The sequence below is a fragment of the Triturus cristatus genome, chromosome 3_2 (assembly GCF_964204655.1).
Source record: "Triturus cristatus chromosome 3_2, aTriCri1.1, whole genome shotgun sequence".
In the NCBI taxonomy this organism is placed as follows: domain Eukaryota; kingdom Metazoa; phylum Chordata; class Amphibia; order Caudata; family Salamandridae; genus Triturus; species Triturus cristatus.
In genome coordinates, this window is record NC_140584.1 from 910,573,707 (window position 1) to 910,597,126 (window position 23,420).

At 42.2% G+C, this 23,420-nt stretch overlaps 1 protein-coding gene across 8 annotated transcripts in view; it reads left to right on the forward strand.

The window, feature by feature from the left end:
* The window catches only part of RPH3AL (rabphilin 3A like (without C2 domains)), a 937,546-nt gene that overhangs the window by 268,284 nt on the left and 645,842 nt on the right, over positions 1–23,420 (forward strand). For all 8 annotated transcript variants that reach the window (XM_085649361.1, XM_085649368.1, XM_085649367.1 and 5 more), the window contains 2 exons: positions 16,581–16,667; positions 18,492–18,635. In XM_085649361.1, the coding sequence (XP_085505487.1) occupies positions 16,581–16,667; positions 18,492–18,635 (231 nt within the window). The remainder of the gene's footprint in view (positions 1–16,580; positions 16,668–18,491; positions 18,636–23,420) is intronic.

A 23,420-nucleotide genomic window follows, 5' to 3' on the forward strand; every position in this document is an offset into this window, starting at 1 on the left:
TCGCAGTTTACAGTTATTAGGAGTAAAAGACCTTTGTGAAACAAATCCTACCCACCCGGTGTTAAAGATCGCCATTAAAAAGACTGTTAGACAGTGGTCCTTTCATTCAGACAGGGCAATACTGTCAAAAAGGGCTGTAATCTCCAATTTTAAACCAGGTGTTCAGCTGCCCTACCTATGAAGCGCATATGCACTTTATTGGAAACAAACGTTTTTAGCCCTGAGGATGGGTGACTGGCCCTTTCTGAAGAACCTTCCCGAATGGCACCGTCCAGGTAGCAGTATTGAATGCAGGTTGTGTGGCTATCACTCTGAAGTAATGGAACACATCGTCTGTGTATGCCCTGCATTGCTCATGGCCAGACGGTCATTATTGCGGGATCAATGGATCAGGTTTGGAGTTCGATCCTGCCGCCAGGCAATAATGGCTGCTCTAAATCCTAACAACACTAAGTTGAACATTGGGCTTACGAAATTTGTCCATAAAGCATTAAAATTACTGGAAGCTACAACTACAACCAAACACTCCTCATCCTAGCATGGCGGCCGAGTTAAAAAGCTCAACAATCGAATTAAAGACTATAATATCAGAAAACAAGAGTGAGGCCTCTCAGCAGAACATTATTAGCTCATAATAATCTCCCTAATTTTTAGTAATTTAAAACACCCCCCCACCCCGTTTTTAATACTTATCATTGTCATTTTTATTGTACAAACTAGTCGTGTTTTAAATTGTAAATGTTTTTTTGTTTTTTTTAGACCAATCAATAAAGTTACTCATTACAGAGGTACTCCCATCTACCTGAATGTGTATATTTGTAATTTAATGCGTATAATTTAGTAGTGCGAGAGTGTAATAAAAGTACTTTTCCTTTTAAAACGAAAATGATCTGAGTTGCAAAAATATACAGTGTTGTTGTGGTGAGCTAGCGAATTAGGATTGCAAGCCCACACCAGTTCCCCAGTGTAGGCCTTCGACTGCTATGCTTCGTTACCTTTAGAGAGTTCGTTGTTACAGTGGGGTACTTGGTTCCCAACAAGGAGGCAATTGTGGACCAAATACTTGTTAACCACCTACATGCTTTGCAAATAATAACCAGGGCCACTGGATTATGTGGCAGATGTGGTAAGTCTATAATTATGCAAAAAATGCTGCAGCCTCACAATCACATAATTCCAGTGGCCCTGATAACCCAGTGTCTTACAGAACAGACATGTGCTAATAGGTTTTTTGCGCTGGTCTGGATACTACAGACTACCTGGGAGGGCAGTTGGTGCTAGTGTTGCGCTTCGTCGACATGAATGTATGCATTCCACAGGATGTTCTGGTGATGTGTAGGCCTCCCTCATGGATATGCTCATTGATGGGTCACGCCTTTTCAGTAAGAAGACAGAGTCTTTTATAAGTGTTTTGAGAAACCCGTGTCAAACAGTTGTACACCAGTTCAATTAGTTCAGATGGCTGGCGTATATTCAGCGACAGTCTCCCCAACCAGTACAGTACTCACCACAGTCCTTTTGATGTATTGATATGGGTTTGACAGATTAGATTGCATATGGGCCAGCAGGGAAATCAATCCTCCTGTCACGGCTGTTACACTGCTGCTCAGGAGCACTTTAAGTTTGCTGTACTCCCCCTTTGGCCTCACCAGTTCCCTGCGGTTGCACATAAAAGTGATGGTTGTGACTGCTGCAAAAAATTTGAACATACCAGTATTCCCGTAACTTAACAATTTGCTGCTGAAGGCAAAATCAGTTGTAGATCACCTCCAGATGATGGCAAACCTCCTGACGACAAACCTCCTGACATCATTGGGGATCACTATCAATGAGCCAAAGTCGCACTGGACTCCTTCGCACAGGCTTCCATTCATTGAAGCTGTCTTAGCACAATGGAGTTCTGTTCCATCTTTCCGCTGCAACAAGTCCAGGACATTCAGGCTATGATTCCCATGTTTTCATGGTGAGAACAGCTCTAGCTCGAAGGATTCTTGGCCTCTTAGCCACCTGCATTTTACTTATTAGCAACACTATGTTACATAGGGGAGCTCTGCAAGGAAATCTGAAGTTCCAGTGGGCCAATATTGAGGAAATCTGTCAGATGTCATCCATATCTCGGAGGAGGACCTATACCAGATGAAGTGTTGGCAGTTCATTGAAATTCATCCTGCAGCAGGCTGCTATCCCTTCACCGCGAGCTCGAGCTGACGGTGGTGACGGCTGCGTCCCTACTGGGCTGGTGCGGCCATGGCCATCTGGAGTAGGTAGACACCAGAGGACTCTGGTCTCTGTTGAAAACCCTGCTACATGTGGGCTCTGAAAGCCTTCCTACCATCCATCGAAGGGTGGCTGGTACTGGTTCTCATGGACATCACTGCCACGTGATATTACAACAAGCTGGGCAGAGTGGGGTCCTGTGCCAGGAAGCTCTGCGCCTTAGGGGTTGGTTGGTGCATTTTGCTTATCACGAACCACCTGCAGGTTCTCTGAATGCTAGGACGAATGATCTGAGCAGACGGCATCTGGCAGATCATGAATATTATCTACATCATGAGTTGGGGCAGGACATCTTCCAATAGTATAAAGTTCCCTGCCTAAATATTTTCACCGCCGTCAAAAATGTTCAATATATAAAGTTTTGCTCTTTGGAGTTTTCTTAAATACACTCATTAAAAGATGAAGTTCAGCTGAAATGGAACATATGACTCCTGTGGGCCTTCCTGCCCAAGGTTCTAAAAAAGATAAAGAATTACTGGGCCAAAGTCCCTAATGGCTCCGGATTGAGCTAGGATAGTGTGGTACATGTGGCTTCTGGGCGTGAGCCTCTATCCTCCGATCAGGTTATCACTTTGCGCATATCTTCTGTCACAGCAACAGGTCATGGTCCTCCACCTTAATCTGTGCAATCTACTCCTGCATGTGTGGCGATTAATCAACAAAAATGACTGCATTTCATCTGCTGCCTAAATTGGTTCATGTCATCCTTGACTCAAGGCATCCTCCCATAAAATACATTTATGTTGGTGCTCAGACAAATTTGTATCCTGATGTGGCACTCATAAGACTGATTTCTTACAAGCACAGCTGTCGGATGTTCTTTTGTTTCTCCGGCCCAGCCAGACCTTACAGTGGGCACCATTCAAGATTTTCAGCCACTTTCCGTTTACTGAACCAACTGTCCTCCTTGCGTAAATCACCTGTTGTGATGCAAATTATTAAAAGTTTGACACCCATGTTGTCTCCCAAGCCGTTTGTGATGCCACAGTAGGATCTTAACTTGGTCTTGACATTTCTCATGTGTGTGCCCTTTGAGCTAATGCTTAGTTGCTTGCTTTGTCTCCTGGGCTTGAAGACCTCCTTTCTCATCGCACTTAAGTCAGTAAGTCGCGTGAGTGCACTTCATGCACTTTCAGTGCAACCACTTTACACCCTCTTTTTCTGGTACAAGTTAGTGCTGAGGTCTTGAGCTGCATTTTTGCCAAAAGTCTTGATTCCTTTTCATGTTGTACAGTCCATCTCAATGCCAGTGTTTCGTACTCCCCATTACCCCTTGAAAGAGGAGGAGAGGGTTCATTGGCTGGTCTCCAAAAGAGCTTATAACATTTACATTAATTATATCAAGGAACACCATGTGGTTTCTTTCTGTGGGGTTGTCTGGGCGAAAAAAGGGAAGGCTGTGGAGCAGACTACTCTGGCGAGGTAGATAGTCCTCTGCATTAGGATCTGCTACATACTGACCAAGAAGTAGCCCCCGGAAAACCAATTTTCCTAGGCTAAGTCTGCTACCGGTGTATTGGCTGGTGGAATGCCTTTCTTTGACATCTGCTAGGCTGTGACGGACATCATTGTACATATTCATGAAGCACTATTGTCTGGACATCCAGGTCTGGCAGAAAAGGTGCTTTACTCGCTCAGTCCTGAAGGGCTATTTGACCACAGATTCCTCACTGCTCTCCCTCCTCCGTGCTCTGTGGAGTGGCCTCTTTTTAACATGCAAAAAGTTAGTTTAGTATTCAGCACACTGGCACCAACATTTGTGCACGCTTTGTCTCTGTTGCATTCAAAAGGGAAACCAGAATAAACTGATGTCAGTTTGCAAGGGTGGCGCTTACATGCTGCATCGTTTTGTCACTTCTGGGGCAGTACAGAGCCAATGCACAGCTTCATGGTACCACCAGCGGCACACATACGCACTACTGAAGAAAAGTTTCCAGATCCAGTCTGGTGCCTGGGCAGTATTATAAGGTGTGGAGTCTGAAGTTAAAGTATTCACCAGAAAGATTGTTTCCAAAGTTAAGTGTAGAAAATTGGGTTGCTGGTTTGGGGAAGAGGGGGTGGTGGGCTGAAACTCTACTCCAACAGCAGCGACTATTTGTGTCAGGGTAAAACACTAGGAAACCCCAAATGAACCTGTACTTAACTTTCTGTAAACCTGGCACAAAATCAGTCAGGCTTAATTTAGAGGCAATGTGTAAAGTATTTATGCAGCTCTTCAAATAGTGATAAAGTAAAAACACAACACAAGAACAACCCCTCACCAAATTTGAAAAATTGATTAAAATGTAAGAAATTATTTGAGACCAACAGAACGAAAATCCAATCAGCAGGACCCGAGATATGCAGTTTCAAAGTTTTAGGTAAAAATAGTGCCTAGAAGCACAAAGCACCAACTGTGGTTACCTGTTCACGCCAGACTGGGACAAAGTCACAAGTTCAGGGGGACCACAATGGAACGTGGGCTGGGTAGTGACCAAGTTATGCCCTGTAAACAAAAATATTTATAATCCTGGTTTGCGGCATGTTGTCAGATTCTGCGTTGAGGATGTGTCGCACAGTAGCGGTTCCAAGGAGCTGCAGGGCTTGCGATGAGAAGTCCAGCGTCGAAGATGCATCGTGCTCCAGCAGTTCTGAAGAGCTGCAGGACTGCGATGCGTAGTCTTGCGTCAACGTCAAGTAGGGCATCGATGAAGGGCTTGCAATGTGTCGGCCTGCATTCAGGATGCGTCGAGCAGTGGCAATTCCCGTGAGCCTGCGAACTGTGATGAGAGGTCCGGCATCTAGGATGCTTCACACTGTTGCGGTTCCAGTGCAGCTGCGAGGCGATGTACTGCATCAGTTCTGCTTCACAAGACCACTACTTGGCTGGCAGAGCACTTTCAGGCCCACTTCCATGGGTCCAGGACTGGTCTTGCACCACTTGCGTAGTAGGACTCTCAGCAGACAGAGCCCTGGTGCTGGGTACAATGTGGGTGAGCCTTTTCTGTTACTGAGGTTCTGGTCAGGAGACTACCCAATTAGCACTTGGAGTCACTCTGATGGTCCTGGGTTCAAGATGCAGGTCCAGTCCTCACACTCCGGCAGCAGACAGCAGGGAAACAGATTAGCAGTCCTTCTTGCAGAGCAGCACAGCAGTCCTTTGGGCTCATCCACAGATCCAGCGGTGTACTGAAGAGTTGGGTCTGAGGATCCATTATTTGTACCTGTTGCCCACATTGAAGTAAGAGAAGTGTCTAGAGAGTTCCCATTGAAGCACTTGAAGTTTCCTGCCTCCCCATCCCTGGCTCCAAGCTGAGTGCATGAATAATGCAAGCCCTTTGTGTGAAAGCAGGAAACAGCCTACACAGTTGCAAGTGGGGCAGTTGATGGCCCATACAGGTACATCTAATCCCTCAATTGTGTGGCTGTCTGGGAGGAATAAACAAAGTTTATCTGCCAACTGCACCCAGTCATGTGACCCAGGAATAGGCTGCAGGCACCAAACAGGAAACTGTCAGCTTTCTAAAAGTAGCATTTTCAAAATTATAACTTCAAATCCGACGCTACCATTAAAGAGGTTTTTTAATGACAATTCCTCAGACACCAAACATTCCTTTTCTGTTCCCAAATGATAGTTGCTGCTTATTAAATGTATTAAGGGAACCCAATCATCCTATGGGGGAACTAGGCCTCACAGTATTGAAAAACGAATTTAGGAGTTTTCCCCAAACACCCTGCCCTATGGGCTGTTTAGGACGTACCCCAGGGGAGACTTATATGTATTAAAAAGGAAGGTTTAGGCCCAGCAAAATGTTATTTTGCTAGGTCGCTATAACAGTTTAAATCTGCACACACACAGGGTGCAATGGCATGCCTAAGATGTCTAAAAGGATACATAATTGAGTGGCATAATCAGTTGCCCTGGGTACATGTAGTACAACTTTGCTAGGTAAATACAAGTCAATTAAATGTGTCAACATAGTGTAAGCCAATTTAACCATGTTTAAAGGCGAGAGCACACGCACTTTATTAATGGTTAACAATGGTAAAGTGTGTAGAGTCCCAAAAGCCAACAAAAATGGGTTTCGAAAACAGGAGGGTGAAGGCAAAATGTTCAGGGATGATCCTGCAGAAAGAGCCAAGCCCAACTGTAAGTAACTTGATCCTTGGTTTGAAAGAAATATTGGGGTCGAGGCTGCTTGGTAGCGGATTCAGTTTATTGGAGCAGTCCTGAAGCCGTCCTGACTCTTGTCTTTCATATTCTCAGTCTCTTTTTCAAAAAGACTGCGGCTGTGTTTGAACAACACACATAGCTCACCTTAGGCCACATTCTAAGTTCCAAAGAATATTGGGTTTCCTGCTGTCTAGCATTAACGAAGTGCCATTTGCAGCAAGCTTCAGAATGAGTAAAAATTCGAGTTGGTTGCTTCTCCAATGTGAGCAGGCATGGATACACAAACTCAGAAATAAAGATGAGCCTGCGATTATTTAGGTGACTTTCCTGTATATCTGGCTCTAATTTTTGCAGCTGTTGCAAGGGCAATCATCCAGCATTTTCCTGGCTCAGTTGTTGATGAGTAATCTAAAATGTGGAAGACCACAGGATATACATTGACCAGAGTGCGGACTTGCCAATAAAACAGGTGTATGCTACTATCGTAATGTTTTTTTACAATATGCCTGCCTGTCTTGTATGAGAAGGAATGATAGATACTCATGATCAAATGAGAGAGACTTTCACTTGGGTGATTGCAGAGTAATAATCCTCAGTGCCTGATCTCTGGTGAGAATTCCATTCCCGTCAGCTATACATGGATGTGAACCTCGCAGACCCGTATGAAAGCGTTAGGAGGGTAGCGGTGTCTGTGAGGACACATTCATATGTAAGGGATACTTCATTCTGTCTTGGAAGCAGGGCGCAGTGGCAGCTTGACGTCCTGTTTTCCCGATCAACAGATCCCCTGTTGTCGAGCTGTAGTATACCCCAAGGCCTTGTGTACTATTTCTTCCACTACTGCGCCTTCGACGTTTGAATCCTACTGAGCTGTCCAGGGTCTTAAAATTAGGGTTTGATCTGAACAAAGCCTGCTTCAGCTTCACCAAGAAACCATCCTGAGGCAGATGTTTTGGGGATGCCTCGGTCTCTTATTTCCTGTTAGGTTCAATCCTCCCAGGAATCAAAGAATGGCGAAAGGTCTCCAAATGTGTATGGTGATTGAGAATTATGCACTTGCTTTTTTTCGAATCCCCCCCCCGAAAGAATCTGGGTTCTATTAAATATATTCCAGAGCTTTTAAGTGTATAGAGGTTTAGGGTCCCTTGTAGAGTTGGGCAGTAGCTTGACAGATGTCACAAATGGGTATATATCACATCCGTCACGATTAGGGGCATCTCCTCCGTTGGAGCGTCACACCACTTAAATCCCCTCCCCCCCAAGCCCTCGAGAAGAAAATAAAAATAATTTATTATCATTATATTTTTCAGCCCCGTCCTGAACATAGTGTCAGGATGGGGGTGGGGCCGCTGTTGAGTGACATCAGCAGGGAGCAGGTTGAGCTGGCTAAAGAAGAGCCCAGGACGTCGTTCCATAAGTCTGTTTAATTTAACTAACCAATTTAATTAATTTAATTGATTGTTTACAACACGTAGGATTGTGTATAGCATTTTGTAGTCCTCGCAGGAAGTGATTGCTCTAGGTCACCTGTGAGGATTATAAGATCGTCGGCATATAATCCGATTTCCTTTTCCCATCCATTCCATTTGAAAGGACTAATGCTCTGACAAGCTCTTAATTTACATACAAGGGGTTCAATATATATATTGAAAAGAAGAGGGGAGAGGGGACAGCCCTATCTGGTTCTCCTACCTATTTTTATTGATCTTGTAAGACTACCATTGATGAAGAATTTAGCTGGTGGATTTTTATAAATAGCTTTTATTGTTGTTAAGAAGGTTTCCCCTAAATTGGGGCGTTGAATCATTTTAAATAGGAATGGCCAACTGACGCGATCGAATGCTTTGGCACCATTGATGGTCATTACTGCTAACGGAATCTTATATGTTTGCGCCATGTCTATTGCCCCAATTAAGCCATGTGTTAATTCACAGAGCTGCCTCCCTTTCATAAAACATTTCTGGTCTTGATGTATTAGTGGTCCTATTACCTTATCCAGGCATTTAGTTATGATCTGATTGTATAATTTGGGATCACTATTTAGGAGTGAAATAGGCCTGTAGGATTCACAGGATCTCAGATTTTTATTCGGTTTTAGTAAAATAGCTATGGTATCTTCTTCCCATGATACGGGGAGGTCTTGACCCTCTATGCTGGCTGAATTAAATAGCTGAAGAAGAAAAGGGGCGAGCTCTTCTCTTAAAATAACATAAATCTAATTTGGAATAGAATCAGGCCCAGCAGCTTTCCCTTTTTTAAAGTGCTAATAGTTTGAACGACCTCCTCCAAAGTTATGAAACTATTTCGCTTAATTTTTTCCTTGCCTTGAGGGGGAAGATTTAGCTTGGAGAGGAAGTCATCTATATATTCTTCATTTAATACCAACTGTTCTGTATAAAGATTTTGAAAAAATTGAACAAAGGCATCCTCGATCCCAGACTCATCACTAATGATGTTACCAGTGTTTAAGCATCGAAGATCCTTTAACCAATTTCTAGATTGATCAGCTTTGGTTTTCCACGCAAGGAGTTTGCCACACCCCTCCCCGTATTCGTGGTGAGATAATCTGCTGGCTTCCCATTTTCTTTTATTTATTACTTCTAGGTAATCTGCGAGCTTGTGTTTTGCTGCCGTTAAATTTCTTGTAATATTCAGATTCCCAGGAGCTTTTCCTAACTCTTCCTGATGTGTGTATGTCTGCTTCTAAATTTCAAATTTCCTCCCTCACTCTCTCAGATTGGGCAATTGAAAGAGTTGTTAAAATACCTCTTAAAAATGCTTTGTACGAGTCCCATACCACATGAAGGGAAGCTGAGTTGAGGTTGAATTATTATTTGGTTGCTATTTTAAATTTTTCAATTACTGTATTTTCTATAAGTAATGTACGATTTAAAGTCCATCTACGAGGGGACGGACTCTTGACCTAGCGATTTCTAGGACAACCGCGGAATGATCAGACATGTGTTCCGAGACATGGCTAACCTTAATGGTGTTTTTACATGTAGCAACATCAACCAGAAAAAAAAAAATTCTGGAACGATGACCACACTTCTTCTTATGAAAGGTGAAATTACCTCCGGTTGTCCTTGTCTTATAACTCGACTCTCTCCAAATATCTAACAACCTTATATCTGACATTAACTGCCTCAAGGCTGCTCTCATGTTTTGTGTTTTTACCACTTCTCTATTTGAGCTTGAATCTCAACTGGGATCCAAAAACAAATTAAAATCCCCCCCAATCATAATAGGGTCATTTATATTATTCTAATTGGAGGAGTAGGGTATATAGTGAAGCCGGGTCATCCAAGTTTGGTCCGTAGTATCCCACATAAGTCAGCCAGGAACCATTAATTTTGGCATTGGCGACTGCCAACCTACCTAAAGGGTCGACGGTGCAATCCCCAAGCATAGCTTGGGCAGTTTTTTTAAACAAAAGAGCAACCCCTTTTATTGTGCATGTTTGCGTTGTACAAATACAGTGTTCTGTCCATTTTGGATTTTTTTAAATCAATGTCCATTCCTCTTTGAGTAACTGCGATTCTTGTATAAAGAACACTTTGCTATTCGAGAATCTTAAGTATTCTAAGATTTTCTTTCTTCTAGGGGGAACCCTAAGACCATCTGCGTTCCATGACATTATTTTCATGCTTTTTTCCTTTCCTGTCCTACCTACGTCTATCATAGGAGACATAAGTATTCAGAAAATATATTCTATATAAGCTGCTTACATTTGGAAAAGTCACGGGCTTATCCGGGCCAAATTGAAGTGTTTGACTGTTTATAAATGAGGACAATTATTTTTTTATTTTTTCCCACATGCTCCCCCACCCTTTGTGATTTTCTTTTTTAATTTTTGCATTTTATTTGTGCCCCAACTCCCCCCACCCTTCCTTTCTGACCCCACACCCTGGGGAACCCTCCCTTAATGCTAGAGGTATACCTAAAATACCTCTAAATTCGGGTTCTGTCTCTATACAGGCATGATTTTAACGTTTCTCATTTGGATGTACTCTTTCCTCTTGAGGCCCATCTTATCTCCAGTCAGTGGTGAAACCTTATGTTCTGTCTAAGAATTTAAGATTGGCTGAAGCAAAACGGGCCGTTATCCCTAAATTTAAAAGAGCCAGAATAGGAAGTAGTTCCTTTAGCCTTTACTTGCTTCCTGTGGTTATTCAGCAAGTTCCACCTGAAACTTTTTTCAGGAAAAAAAAATGAAAAACGTGGCTCTTCGGATCTGGTTGAAATCTATCCAGTAGGAAGGGCAACACTGTTTTCCTAAATCAGTTTTGTAGCACTGGGACACTTTCAAGAAGTAGCTATGTGCTTTATAAGTCTCATTATTATTATTTAGCCATCCCAGAGTGCAATATTCTGCCCACTCTCAAGATGGCATATCCCCTCTCTTGGTGTGTTGAGCTTGGTATCCCACCCTAGTGGCTACCTGAGGGCTACACGTTCACAGGCAAAATTTATATGGCAACTGTGTCCCCCTGTCTGTCCCCAACGCCAACCTGTCTACCAGAACAAAAGAGCAGCCCCTCTTTTGTGTGTTCACCTTTTGTCCTTCAAAAGCTGCTGCACCTTTGAAGCGCGCCTTTTGGGATCATACTCTGTTTGGTCTTCCTGCCAGGTAGATACCCTTCTTCAAACGCCAGGCCATTTGTGGTTCTCCTGAGAGTCGTTCACACCTCCCCTGTGGAGGGTAGAAGGCTGGCTCGTGTCCAGCAACTGTAAACATTTACTGTAAAACTTGGGCAACAGAGTGGCAGCTTTCTAAAGTCTCCACTGCAGATCTAGTGACTTAAATAATCTACTCTACCTAATTATAATGCTCTTGACCCATAAACTGGTTTCAAATTATGTGATCCTGGGCAAGTATTTTAATTCACGGAGACTCCATTTTCTTTTTTTATCATACATGAGAGTGCCTTCAAATACGCAAGTTTACCATGTCTGCTGTACAGAAAACTCTTGTTTGGTTTAATTGACTAAACTTTTTCTCCATATATAATACAAATCTAGCCACATAAATGATACATATGACTTGCCTCAGTATATCCACCACATTGTCATCAGTGCCGGGGAAGGAATGTTTCTCAACTCCTGTTTAAAAACTGTCACTTTTAATAAATACATAACTAAAGCATAAAGTAGCAGCACATGGTCATTTGCAATCAGCAGATTTTACATTTAAATGCCCATAGAGTTTGAGTTTCCCACTGACATGTGGTTTTAACCCGTTAAATGCGGCGGAATTGGGTGATTTATTGCGCGGGCTGGGCCGCGTCGGCCAATGGACGTACACAGCACTACCGAGGTGTTAAAAGTATATAGTGTACAAAACCTGGAAATCGAGTTTCTGCAAATATTTGTCATTTGCACATCACCAAGTAAAGTGTTCTGATTTGTTTTGCTCCTATGTGAATCTTTGTTTGCATCACACTTCTGAATTACAAAACAAAATTTATTTCATAATTCCTGATACATTTTAAAATAATTGTACTAGCACAGACAAGTAAATGCTAAAAACAGCTGGACCTGATAAAATCTCACTCTACAATGCGAGTGGATCTTTTGAGGCCTGGACTGGGGTATTTTCAAATTGATTCTGTCAGACCTGCACACCGTTGCGTTTGGGGTATTTGAGATAGACATGTTGGGTTATGTATGGCATATAAGGACAGTCTCATTTACACAAAAATATATGTTGCAGAGAGTGACTATAATATCTTAGGCTGGAGGGACCAAGCAGGTTTTGGGATGGTACTCAAGGCGTGGACAGATCATCCTATTTCTCTTGTTGAGGTTGCTGATGGTCAGATGTGTTCAATTGAAGGCTTGCTATATAATCTCAAAGCCATTTTTGAAGATATATTATGGGCAGTCAAAGGTTATGAGCACAACATAATACTGAAATCTGATGCTAACCCTGTAGTACACAAGGTAATTGAAGGTGCACTTGGACAACCTCACCAATAAGAAGGCCATTGAACCAGTTGATTCCTTGCAGTATAGTTTGACTATAGTAATATAGTAATAGCAAAAAAGAAGTCAGTAAATTAAGACATTTTGGTAGATTGTTTCCTATTGCCCAAAACCATGAGATGATAGCCCAAATAGTGAGGGGGCTGAGTTTTTCACCATCAACCTAAGGGCTACATATCACTAGGTTGAATGAGTTAAGAGTCCCGTTCTTTATCACCCCATTAGGGGACTTTTGCTTCTTACGTATACTGTTTGGACTAGCCTCAGCTGCGTCTGTTTTTCAGAAGTTGTTGAACCAAATACTTGGGAGGCAACTAATGTACTGGCATATCAAGAAGACATTCTTTTTTTACTGCCATGGCAATGGCACATTCTTGATAGAGTGCTAAGCATATTAGTGAGTAAGTAACCTATATTTGTAAAGCGTGAACATATCACCCCTTAAGGTTTCAAGGCGCTGGGAGCCATCGAGGAGATTAAGTGAGCTATTGCCCAGAGTCACATGGTGCTGAACTGAGCGGGCGCCGGGGATTGAACTGTGAGCCCCCCGCTCCGGAGTCAGCCACTTTGGCCGCTGCACCACACCTTTCCTGAAAAGCAAGGCATCACTGTTGAGAGGCAAAATAAAGGACACACCTTCACTAAAAGACGAAGACCAAATAAGATCATTTTTTGGTCTTTGTGAATGTTATTCAAGGTGTGTTGTAAATTTTACTCTTCAGATGGAACACTTGAGAAAAATTCTGAGGAGTGGTGTGAAGTACTCTAGGGGGGAAGAAGAAGCAGAAGCATGTGACTTGTTGAAAATATGGATCACAGATCGTCCTCCCCTTCACGACTTAAATCAGTAGTAACAGTTGTTGCTAGTGGAGTTGGGCTTAGGGCTGTACGAAGCCAACTACTGGATGGTAAAGAGAACACAGTAGCTTTTGCTTTAAGAAGTGTCTCTTGCATTATAAATAATTATAGCATGATAGAGAGGCATTGACCTGTGCTTGGGCAACCAATCACTTTTTTACCTATCTGTGGGATAAAGAGTTCTCGCTGGTCACTGAATATAAAGTTTTGATGTACTTATTAACTGATGGCAACTTCAATGAGACCAGTTCCAGATTGCTTTGATTACTATCTAAAATGGGTGGTGAGTTTAATTTCAGAGTGAAACGCAATCCCAGGAGGAAATAATTCTAGAGCAGATTTTCTTTCACTCTGTCCAAAAACCAAAGTTCCTAATGAGGTAGAATGTGTTGTAGGCTTGGTTGATGGTGAAATGTTTGCAGAAGATCTAGTTTCTCAACAAGAGTGGGAGGAAATGGCCAGTAGAGATAAGTTCTTTGCTTAAAATATTGTTGAACAAGGCTGGCCAAAAATCAGTGCACTAGGTAGTGAATTCAAGTTGTTTCATAAAGTTAAACATGAGTTAACCATTTAAGGGCAAATTGATTTTGCGTGGAAAGCTACAAATTGCACTGACAAACCTGAGAAGCCGGGTGGTGGTTTTAAAAAGAAGTTGCAGTTGTAATACTGGTGGCTAGGAAAGGATGCTGAGGTGGAGACATTCATTAGTTGGGGCGTCAAGGGGTCGGGTGTTTGAAGGCAGACAAACCCCTTTGTACCCATATTACGCCTTTGTCCCTTGCTGAGTTTTGAGTGTCACTGTGGGAAGACTTGGGGATGGATTGTATGTGCCCCATACATGCTCTTAAAGAGAGTATGAAGTGTGCTCTGGTTGCGGAAGATTACCACTCCAAGTGGGTTTGTCACAAATTGCATAGAGAACCCACTACCAAAATGGAAATTGATATTCTTCTAGAGTTCTTCCATAGGGTAGGTATTCCAAGTTATGGATCATTGTGTACAGCAGGTCTTCACAAACATTTTAGAGCCATAACCCAATTTTGAGAACAACTAGCTCTTGCGACCCACGCAGCTAATGGACATGAGGAAGGTGATTTTTTTAAATGTAACTTAAGCATTGTATGGTTCCGCACTGTCATTTAAAGATAACATGTTTTCCATTGAAATTACCACTACGTTTGCTCAAGCATCCAGTTTTACTGATAAAACTATATTGCACACAAATGATGATGTGTGGAATAATTATCATTTGTGCATCACTAAGTAAAGTGTCTTCATTTGTTTTGATTCTATTAAAATCTTCGTTTCCATCACAATTCAGAAGTACAAAAGTGTCCTTTTATGTGTGTTGTCCTAACTGCTGAACGTCTACAGTTCATTTACAAGTATTTACATTTTGATGTGTCACAAACAAATTACATCCTACAGCATTTTCTTACACACTCCGTGCCCTCAGCAAGATTATCACATAACACAGTTCACTTTACTTTTCTTTCTCTGACTGCAAAGTGAGAGGAATGTGTAAACACCACTCCCCATGTCCTTGGAGCGCAGCAAATGTTACAAGATAAATACAGAATTTAAAGGCATCTCTATTTATTGCTTTGACGTTCTCGACCAACCAAAAATTGGCTTGTGAGCCACTAGTGGGTCACAACCCACAGTTTGGGAAACACTGATGTACACTTCAAATCTCAGATGATGGAGTAATTTCTCCCTGCATTGGGTGTTAAACATTTAACGGTGGTGCTCTACATTTCTTAAGGTAATTTCTTGGTGGAGAGGAAAAACAGCATTATATTTTGAATGCATCTCACCACTCTACTCACACACTACACCCTCACTACAACATCCACACTTCACAGACCGCAGCTCAAAAGACCTCTGGCAAAGAGTCCCCGTGTGGGGCCCGTTGGGCATTGCAGCGCCGACCCAACAAGGAGCTGCCCAATGATGAAGAATGACACCCCTCGGGGTGTGTGAGGGCCCTTGCTCCTGAAGGATCAGATCCCCTGGACTTGATCCATTCAGGACCCCACCGACCTATCACCTATAGGAACTGCACACCTTTTTGTTTCTCAGTCTTACCCAGGGGCGTGTGTGCTGGACCTTGATTAGCCCTTCGTCCCCCCTTTTGTTTTTGTACATTAAAATGAACATATATAGCGTGTATAGCCATCTAGCCAAAAATATTTTAAATAAACTGGTGTTCAGTCTCAAGACACCACCTAGATGGAGTTGGAGGGAACATGCTCAAACAAAGCATCATCTTTGGGGTCTGGGGTTTTGAGCTCTGGTGATGGAACAGTGAATACTTGGGTTCCAACACATATGTTCTTAATGATGGCTTTTTATGGAAGTCGTACATCACATTCTAATTATGCACGTTTAAAATGGCTATTGGTGTTCACAACCGTACGTACACTTGTCAGTTTGTGCATTAAAGTTGCAGAACAGTCTAACAACAGTAATTGTATTTTCGCACAGACAGGAGGTTTGCAGGAAGCGATGAGGGGGTGGTCTCAGCTATGAGCTGGTCTGGTTCATTCTGATGGTATGGTGTTAGTCATTAAATCATTGTTTCTGTTAAAAAATAGTTTGAGATGTACTTCAAATTGTTGCGACCTAAATTATGAATGGCTATACCATGGTTAGGTCAGCAAAGGTGGCACATTATTAAATATCAGAAGCCGCTTCTCTCCCTCAGTGTACTTATTTTAGGAACTTACTGTCTGATCAAAAACTGAGATGGCTGGCGCTAAACTACTGTGATGACCCAGACCATCCCTCCGCAAACTCAGTGGCAGCCTAACTGACCAATCTGGAGTTACCTGCTGTATTGCTGGGGGGTTCATCATGGATTCTTCTATTGACATGGCTGGAGGACTATTGATGAAATTGAACTTGGGTTTTTGCTTGAAAAATGAAACCAGAATATCCCTCATGTGATAAGAGTTTTCTCTCAATGTATTAGGACACTGATCCCTGCCAGGGAATACCCTGCTGTGCATGATGACCAAGACTTAGGAAAACACACCAGACATGGCAATGAAATAGGACAGTACTAGTGACCTAATGTCAGTCCCAAGATTGTGGCAGCTGCGTGCAATCAGGTGTTCCTTGTAGCATAGCCAAGGGCAGCATCACCATCAGAAACTCCTCTCTAAATGCGACAAGGGAACCTGAGAGTAAGATTTTTGGCAGATGCCGTGTTGTTGCGGAATTCTAACTAAGGCCCATTAACTCCTTGCGTAGGTATTTGTTCCATTAAGTGATGTTTCTCTGACGTTTTGTTTTTGTCTTGCAGACTGATCACCATGACTGATACGATTTTTGGCAGTGGTGCTGACCAGTGGGTATGCCCCAATGATCGCCAGCTGGCTCTCCGAGCCAAGTAAGTGAAAATGATAGATTCTTCCTCTGGTCTTCTGTTTTTCCTCCGATCTACAAGTCAGCCTTTATACCTGGTATATTACATCTGCTTTTGTGGGTGCTGGATCAGATTGGTCAACAGTGTGTTCAACGTCATGAACTAGTGTCTTTAAAAGGCTAAGAATTAAACATAAAACAATCCCGCTGCCATATGATAAAGCAGGATTGGGTGAACCATTTATGAAAGCATATTATTTAGCCTCATAACTACAACACTTACCATGCTGATGGGCAGGTTCCAGAGCAAATTACTGAGGGGATGTCATGGTATTTCCGACATAAAATACATGTGATACACGAAGCACCCTTCAGACCAAAAGAACTCCCTACCTGATCATACTGTTGACACAAATAAGGGACTGACTCACTCAACTAGTGATAATAAGGACTCCATTTGTGTTAGAATGCCCACTACAGGGGTTTAAAGAATTCAGGCAGATACTTCCTGAAGCATGAGCTGCAAATTGGATTGCACTATATGGGCTACATATAGGTTAGTTCCTACTACATGCTAAACTGGCCAGACCATTACATAACACTTTTGGGTGGGGGATACCTCAAAGGCCCCCAGAATCAAATACATTATCTCAAGGGGACCAGTAACGCGAATACTATATCAGGCAATCTGTACAAAGCACCCAAACCATGAGCTGAAAATAAGAGAACATGGGATAAAGATTGCCACACTCCTCTCACAGACACTGAATAGAGCAAGTACTATTTAAATATACCCATAGAGTATCCAGTAAAACAAAATTCAGGCTTATACATATAACATGTATAATTTGAGTATATTTAGCACTAGTAGCCCTCAGTAAAATGTACCGAGTAATTGCCAGCCTCTTGGAATCTATCATTGACACATTGAAGAGCTCAGTGGCACCTGTGCTAACATTAGCACTCAAGCAATGTGTATTAGGCCCACACCTAAGGCTGAGGGGTACACAAATGCAATATTGATATATAACACTGGGATTTATTCAAGCTCACAGACTCATTGTGATTGACTCGAAACAACATGGATGAATGTTCAGAATAATGTAAGAAAGAAGGCAGTTGAATACTAGAGTAAGACCTAAAAACAAAGAACCAACTAATTGATTCTCAAACCATGTGAAATGGTAAATGATCCTAATTAAGTATACAATTTGTCACACTGCTAAAACAAAAACATCAAAAATCTAGTAAAACGTAAGCGTTCATATTTCTGAAGCTAGCTACTGGTAAGGTATCAGAAAAGTAGAGCTGTATCCAATCATTGCCAAATTGTACATATTATATGTATTACATTAAATCCATGTATAAATAGCTATGTATGTAATAATTTGGAATGTGGAATGTGAAATGTAAAACAAAAAAAGTTTTCAAGAAGGAAAAATTGTGTGCTCAAATCAAACTGAATTGAAGTTCCTGGTACAAACTGACTTGTAAGCTGTTTGGTTTAGATCTCAGTAGGGTAGGTATCTCATACTGTTTTATCTGAGGATGTGGTTCTCCATTCCTCTCGCGAGCATCTAAAAACACTTAAAAGGCTTCCACTGCCATTATCCTGCAATCCTGTGAGCGATCTGGATGTGTATGCATCAACTACAGGAAATCTGTGTTCTAGCAAAACTGACCACCGCAATCTTAGATCTTCAATTGACTGTAATGCTTTTGAACTAGTTACTATTAATGTGCAGGTGATAGCTACGATTTTCAGACATGGCATTATTATTTTTTAAGGGTTTGAAGCACATTTACATCCTTGCTTTTAATGTCGCCGTTTGTTTTTTTGTTTTTGTAGACTTCAGTCGGGGTGGTCGGTTCACACTTCCCAGACAGAAAAACAGCGCAAAAAACAAAGCCTTGAAAAAGACGAAATCGAAATCATCCTGGATGTTATTAGAAGGGCAGAAAAACTAGACCTTATTGAACAGCAAAGAATTGGGTAATGGTTAATTGCAACCAACAAGGCTTTGTTGGTATGGAAATGAATTTGAATGTTGCTGTGTGTATGTGTATATGTATATAAATGTATATATGTGTATATATATAATATATAATTTTTTTTTACATTTTCCCTCATTGCTAGTCATGGCTGTTGCTTGCCTAGTTTATTACAGTGTAACATTTTATATTCATGTTTGCAATGCACTCCTTTGATTACTGGTATATCATTTTCAACACTTTTTTGACTGAAAGTTGGTTTGCACAGGTTACATTATGATTATTTCATCTTTTACACTTTTCCATAATCAAATTCCCAACAAAAAAGAGGGATTTGAAGTTTCCAGCATTGACCAGTAACCTTCTAATTAAATTTGGATTTGGTGAACTAAACATCCAGCACTTCATCTGAAAGTGTAATCTAGTTGTTAGGGCCAATCTCTGAAGAAATAAGCTGCTATTTTCCAACTCAGAAGTACACTCCACTATCCTTTGAGGATTTATTGGATTCAAAACTAAAATTCGTCTCAACAAGGATGTGCCACAATTTGTTCAGGACTCGCGTTGTGGTATGTGAGGGGTCTGTCACATCTTTTTGTCTGCAAATAATTACTTTAGAAAGAATACCAATGGCACTTCTAATATCTGCCTTAAGAAGGCGAATAACCTTCTTGTCCACAGCGCCGGGCTGTACTCGCCATTAAGGACTCGCTCTCTCATTTGGCTCAGGCTGATAACAAAGGTAAGGACATCGCTCAGACGGCATTCTGCAGTAGGCTGCACTTTGTTTAGGTAGACCACTGTGCTCTTTAATGGAAACATATTTCATAAAACATCCCTCTGTGGAGAGCCAGAGTTTCCGCGGTCTCAGCAAAGCCACGTGTAACTGAATGGGTTGAAGCAGGTTTTTCAATCACTGACATGTGCTGCCCTTGCAGTAAATGTTATCCATTGCAACCAGGAGCTCCACTGAAGGAATAAGGAAGTGCTCTTATCAAAGCTATAATGACTGCCTCTGGCCTGCTAATGGATACGTCATTGCTTCTCCATGGGACAGGGAAGTAGGAGCTGAGCAGTTTTGGATGGGAGAAGGGGCTGCAGCGCAGTTTGCTATGGTAAAGGAGAGGAGGCTAGATTCGCTTCTGACTAAATGGCAATTAAAACTAGATCCAGGGGAGCAGAGAGGGGGAGCCACCTTTTTATCGTAGGAGCTACTTTGTGAACTAACGTGAAGTAATTGAACATTCCATGCCTGTCAAGTGGCCAATCAGTTACTTTTGAAAGGATATTCCTGCATGCATGCATAGGGGGTCTTCGGTATGCAGTACACCTGTGCTTATATCCTACTAGTGTCCATATACCCCCGGCACCCATTGCTGCCCCAGCCATTGCCTCTGCTGCTCGTCTACCAAAGTTCACACTTCCTGCTTTACAGTGGGGGTAGGAGGTGATGGAGAGGTACAGGCAGAAGACAAGGTTGTTTGTATCCATGCCGGGGCCCTGGAGCAAGGATCTCGCTACCAACCAATTGTTTGTACTCGAGACATGGATGTCCCACTGTTTAAATTACGCACTATTACCATCTGCTAGCCTACAGTTCCGGTCTATGCGTGCACTCAGCTCTGGAGGGCTTAGAATGTAGGTGAAGAACAGTGATTAGTATCTACATTTGTAGCTGATTTATTGGCTACCCAATCACACCTTTCCACAGAGGAGACCAATATTTGTTATACCAAATGTCAGCTAGAGCACATACTCCTAGGCAACTCATTTGGATCTTTTTTTTTCTATGAATTTGTGAAAAATCACACTTAGACCTAAGGATAGTAAAGTTGTTACTGTAACACTACAAGATTAACTTGAAGGTGAAAATCAGTTGATAGCGTATCCAGCATTATTGTTGTCCTAAACATATTTGCAAGATCATTCTATTAAAGCAATTAATGTAGATTCATTTTTACAAAAGTACATACAGAAAGTTAATTGAAGATAAATAGGTTTGCTTAAAGAAGGAAGAAGAAAGACAAGAAATAGATGGTTTTTTGTATTAAGGAGAAACCATTGCTTAATTTGAGCCGGTTGTTTCCTGTGCCCGGCACCAGCACTTAATTGTCAACACCGGCACTTATGACAGTGTGTCACAAGCTGCTGCTGTTTGTGTAATCTAGAGATGACCACAACAACAGTCATTTATTAATTCAATGTACATTAAAAAATGATTATTACCTGCCGCCTTTTAGCTTTAGGGGTCTGGAATAGTCAGAACTGTCACACTTGTACAAGTGTGATGGTTAGTAGTTGTGTTATTACTATCATTGGCAGCATGGCAGGAGCAATGTATGGTGCAAGCTGCAGTGGCCTCCTGAGGATAGCCCTGGCACTTAAGTTTTTTTTACAAATTAAGCACTGGGAAAACCATGAACACTCTGTCAGTTCGGTTAAAATAGCAGGTTATGAATTAGCTTCATGATTCAAAGGTGGCTAGACATCCTGGAATAGCTGAGACTTCACCAACAGTAAGGAGTTTTTTTGGGTGGTCAGGTATGTTCACTGCTGTTAAGAATTATAAAAAATCATGTTCAGCCTGTACTTAGATTAGGTTCACATAGTAAACCAATGGTGTTGCTGAGACCTTTGTTCTGCCTGAGTATGCCGGATTATGTCAGTGGGTTTTATTGTAGAGTGGCCCAAAGTCAAGTCATTCTAGTGGTTGTAGACCATTTGACTGAGAAGGGTATTTTCATATCATTGCCTAAAGAGTTAGCTCAGATGTTTGCACAACACATTCATTTGCATAGTGTGCCTCATTTTCTGATCACGGACAGTGGATCACAATCCATTAAAATAATTATGGTCTGCCTTGTGTAAAGAGTTATATATGAAGGTTTGTCCATTGTTACCATCCTCAGATGAATGGACTGACTGAAAGGTTGAATCATTGTGTTGAACAGAATTTGAGATATATTTGAGATATCAAGCCTTGCTATAAATGGAGAATTGGAGAAACCCATTGTGCTTAGCAGAGGTAACATACAGTAATACTGAACATTCATCTATTGCAGTGTCACTTTTAGTTTGAATATCTGGCCAAGATCTTCATATATTCCCTTGGAACGGTCCCTGTCTATATCCATTCATTATGCGCAATAGCACTTAACTTAGTTGATAGACATTCAGAAATCAGCACAGAAAACATTGGAAAGGTGCAAACAAATCTCGGAGTGTGTTTGACCTAACTCTATAGTTTGCCGGTCAAATCTTAACTGTGTTTAAGAAACAAGTTATATTTATTATTTATTTATTTAATAAGCTTATAAACCGCGCGGCTACCCCCAACGGGGGTGTCCCGGCGCTGTAGACCATATGCTCAGAGAGAAACAGTTAAGGAGAGGTGAACAGCCAGGTTTTCAATTTGCTACGGAAAAGAGATTCTGAAGGAAGAAACCTAAGATCAAGTGGTAGGCTGTTCCAAAGTTTGGCCGTCATTACGGTAAAAGCTCTGCCGCCCATTCTAGAGCGTCGGAAGCGAGGAACCGTGAGAAGGCGTAGATTATTTGAACGCAAAGATCTGGCTGATTGGAGAAGCACGAGTCTCTTTCTCAAGTAGCCTGGGCCTGACCCATTGAGGGCACGAAAGGCAAGAGTCAGCATCTTGAACTGGATGCGGCGGAAAATGGGGAGCCAGTGTAACTTTTTTCGATAGAGCGCAACCGACTGACGATAGGGGATATTACCAATTAGTCTTGCCGCCGCATTCTGAACAATCTGAAGACGTTCGATAAGGTACATAGGGGCACCGGCATAAAGACTATTGGCGTAATCCAGATGTGATGTGATCAGGGCATGAATGACAGTTCTACGAGCATCCAAAGGCAGGTATGGGAAGATCTTTCTAATCATACGCAACTTCCCAAAGCAGGCTGCCGTAACCTTACTAATTTGAGCCTTACAGGAAAGAGCGTTGTCAAATTGAAAGCCCAGATTACGCGCTGTTAGAACAGGGGAGGGGGGGGGGGTTGAGCACAGACGGCCACCACAGAGTGGCAGAAGGGATGGTTTTCTGATTAAAGAATAGGACCTCCGTCTTATCAGTGTTGAGTCTGAGATGATTAACAGACATCCAAGAACATATGTTGCTTAAACACTTGCGAAAGCTGGCGAAGCTGGAGTCTGAGTGATCTCTAAAAGAAAACATAAGCTCCACTAACTCAGCCAGAGGTGCAAGATAAACATTAAAGAATAGTGGGCTGAGTGCAGAGCCCTGAGGCACCCCACATGTGAGGGGTTTACCCTCTGATTCAAACGGTTTAAGAAGAACTTTCTGAGTACGACCGGTAAGGAAGGAGGCAATCCAAGATAGAGCAGAGCCTCCCAATCCAAACTGCAACAGGCGATCCAGTAAAATTTCGTGGGATACCGTGTCAAAAGCGGCGGATAGGTCGAGGAGGACCAACATGGCCTCCTCGCCCCTATCCACACACTCACGGATCGTCTCAGATACTTCTAATAGAGCAGTCTCAGTGCTGAAACCAGTTCTAAATCCTGACTGTGAGTCATGCAGCAATGAGTTGGTTTCTAAATATTCTGCTAGTTGTAACTGCACAGCCTTTTCCAGGACCTTCGCCGGTTTGGGAAGAAGGGAAATTGGGCGATAGTTACAAAATTGTGTCGGATCCGCATCCACTTTCTTCAAAATGGGAACTAATAGGGCCTCCTTCCAAACAGACGGGAACTGGCCCGAGCACAGCGATAAGTTCCAAATAGAGAGAAATGGACTGACCAACAA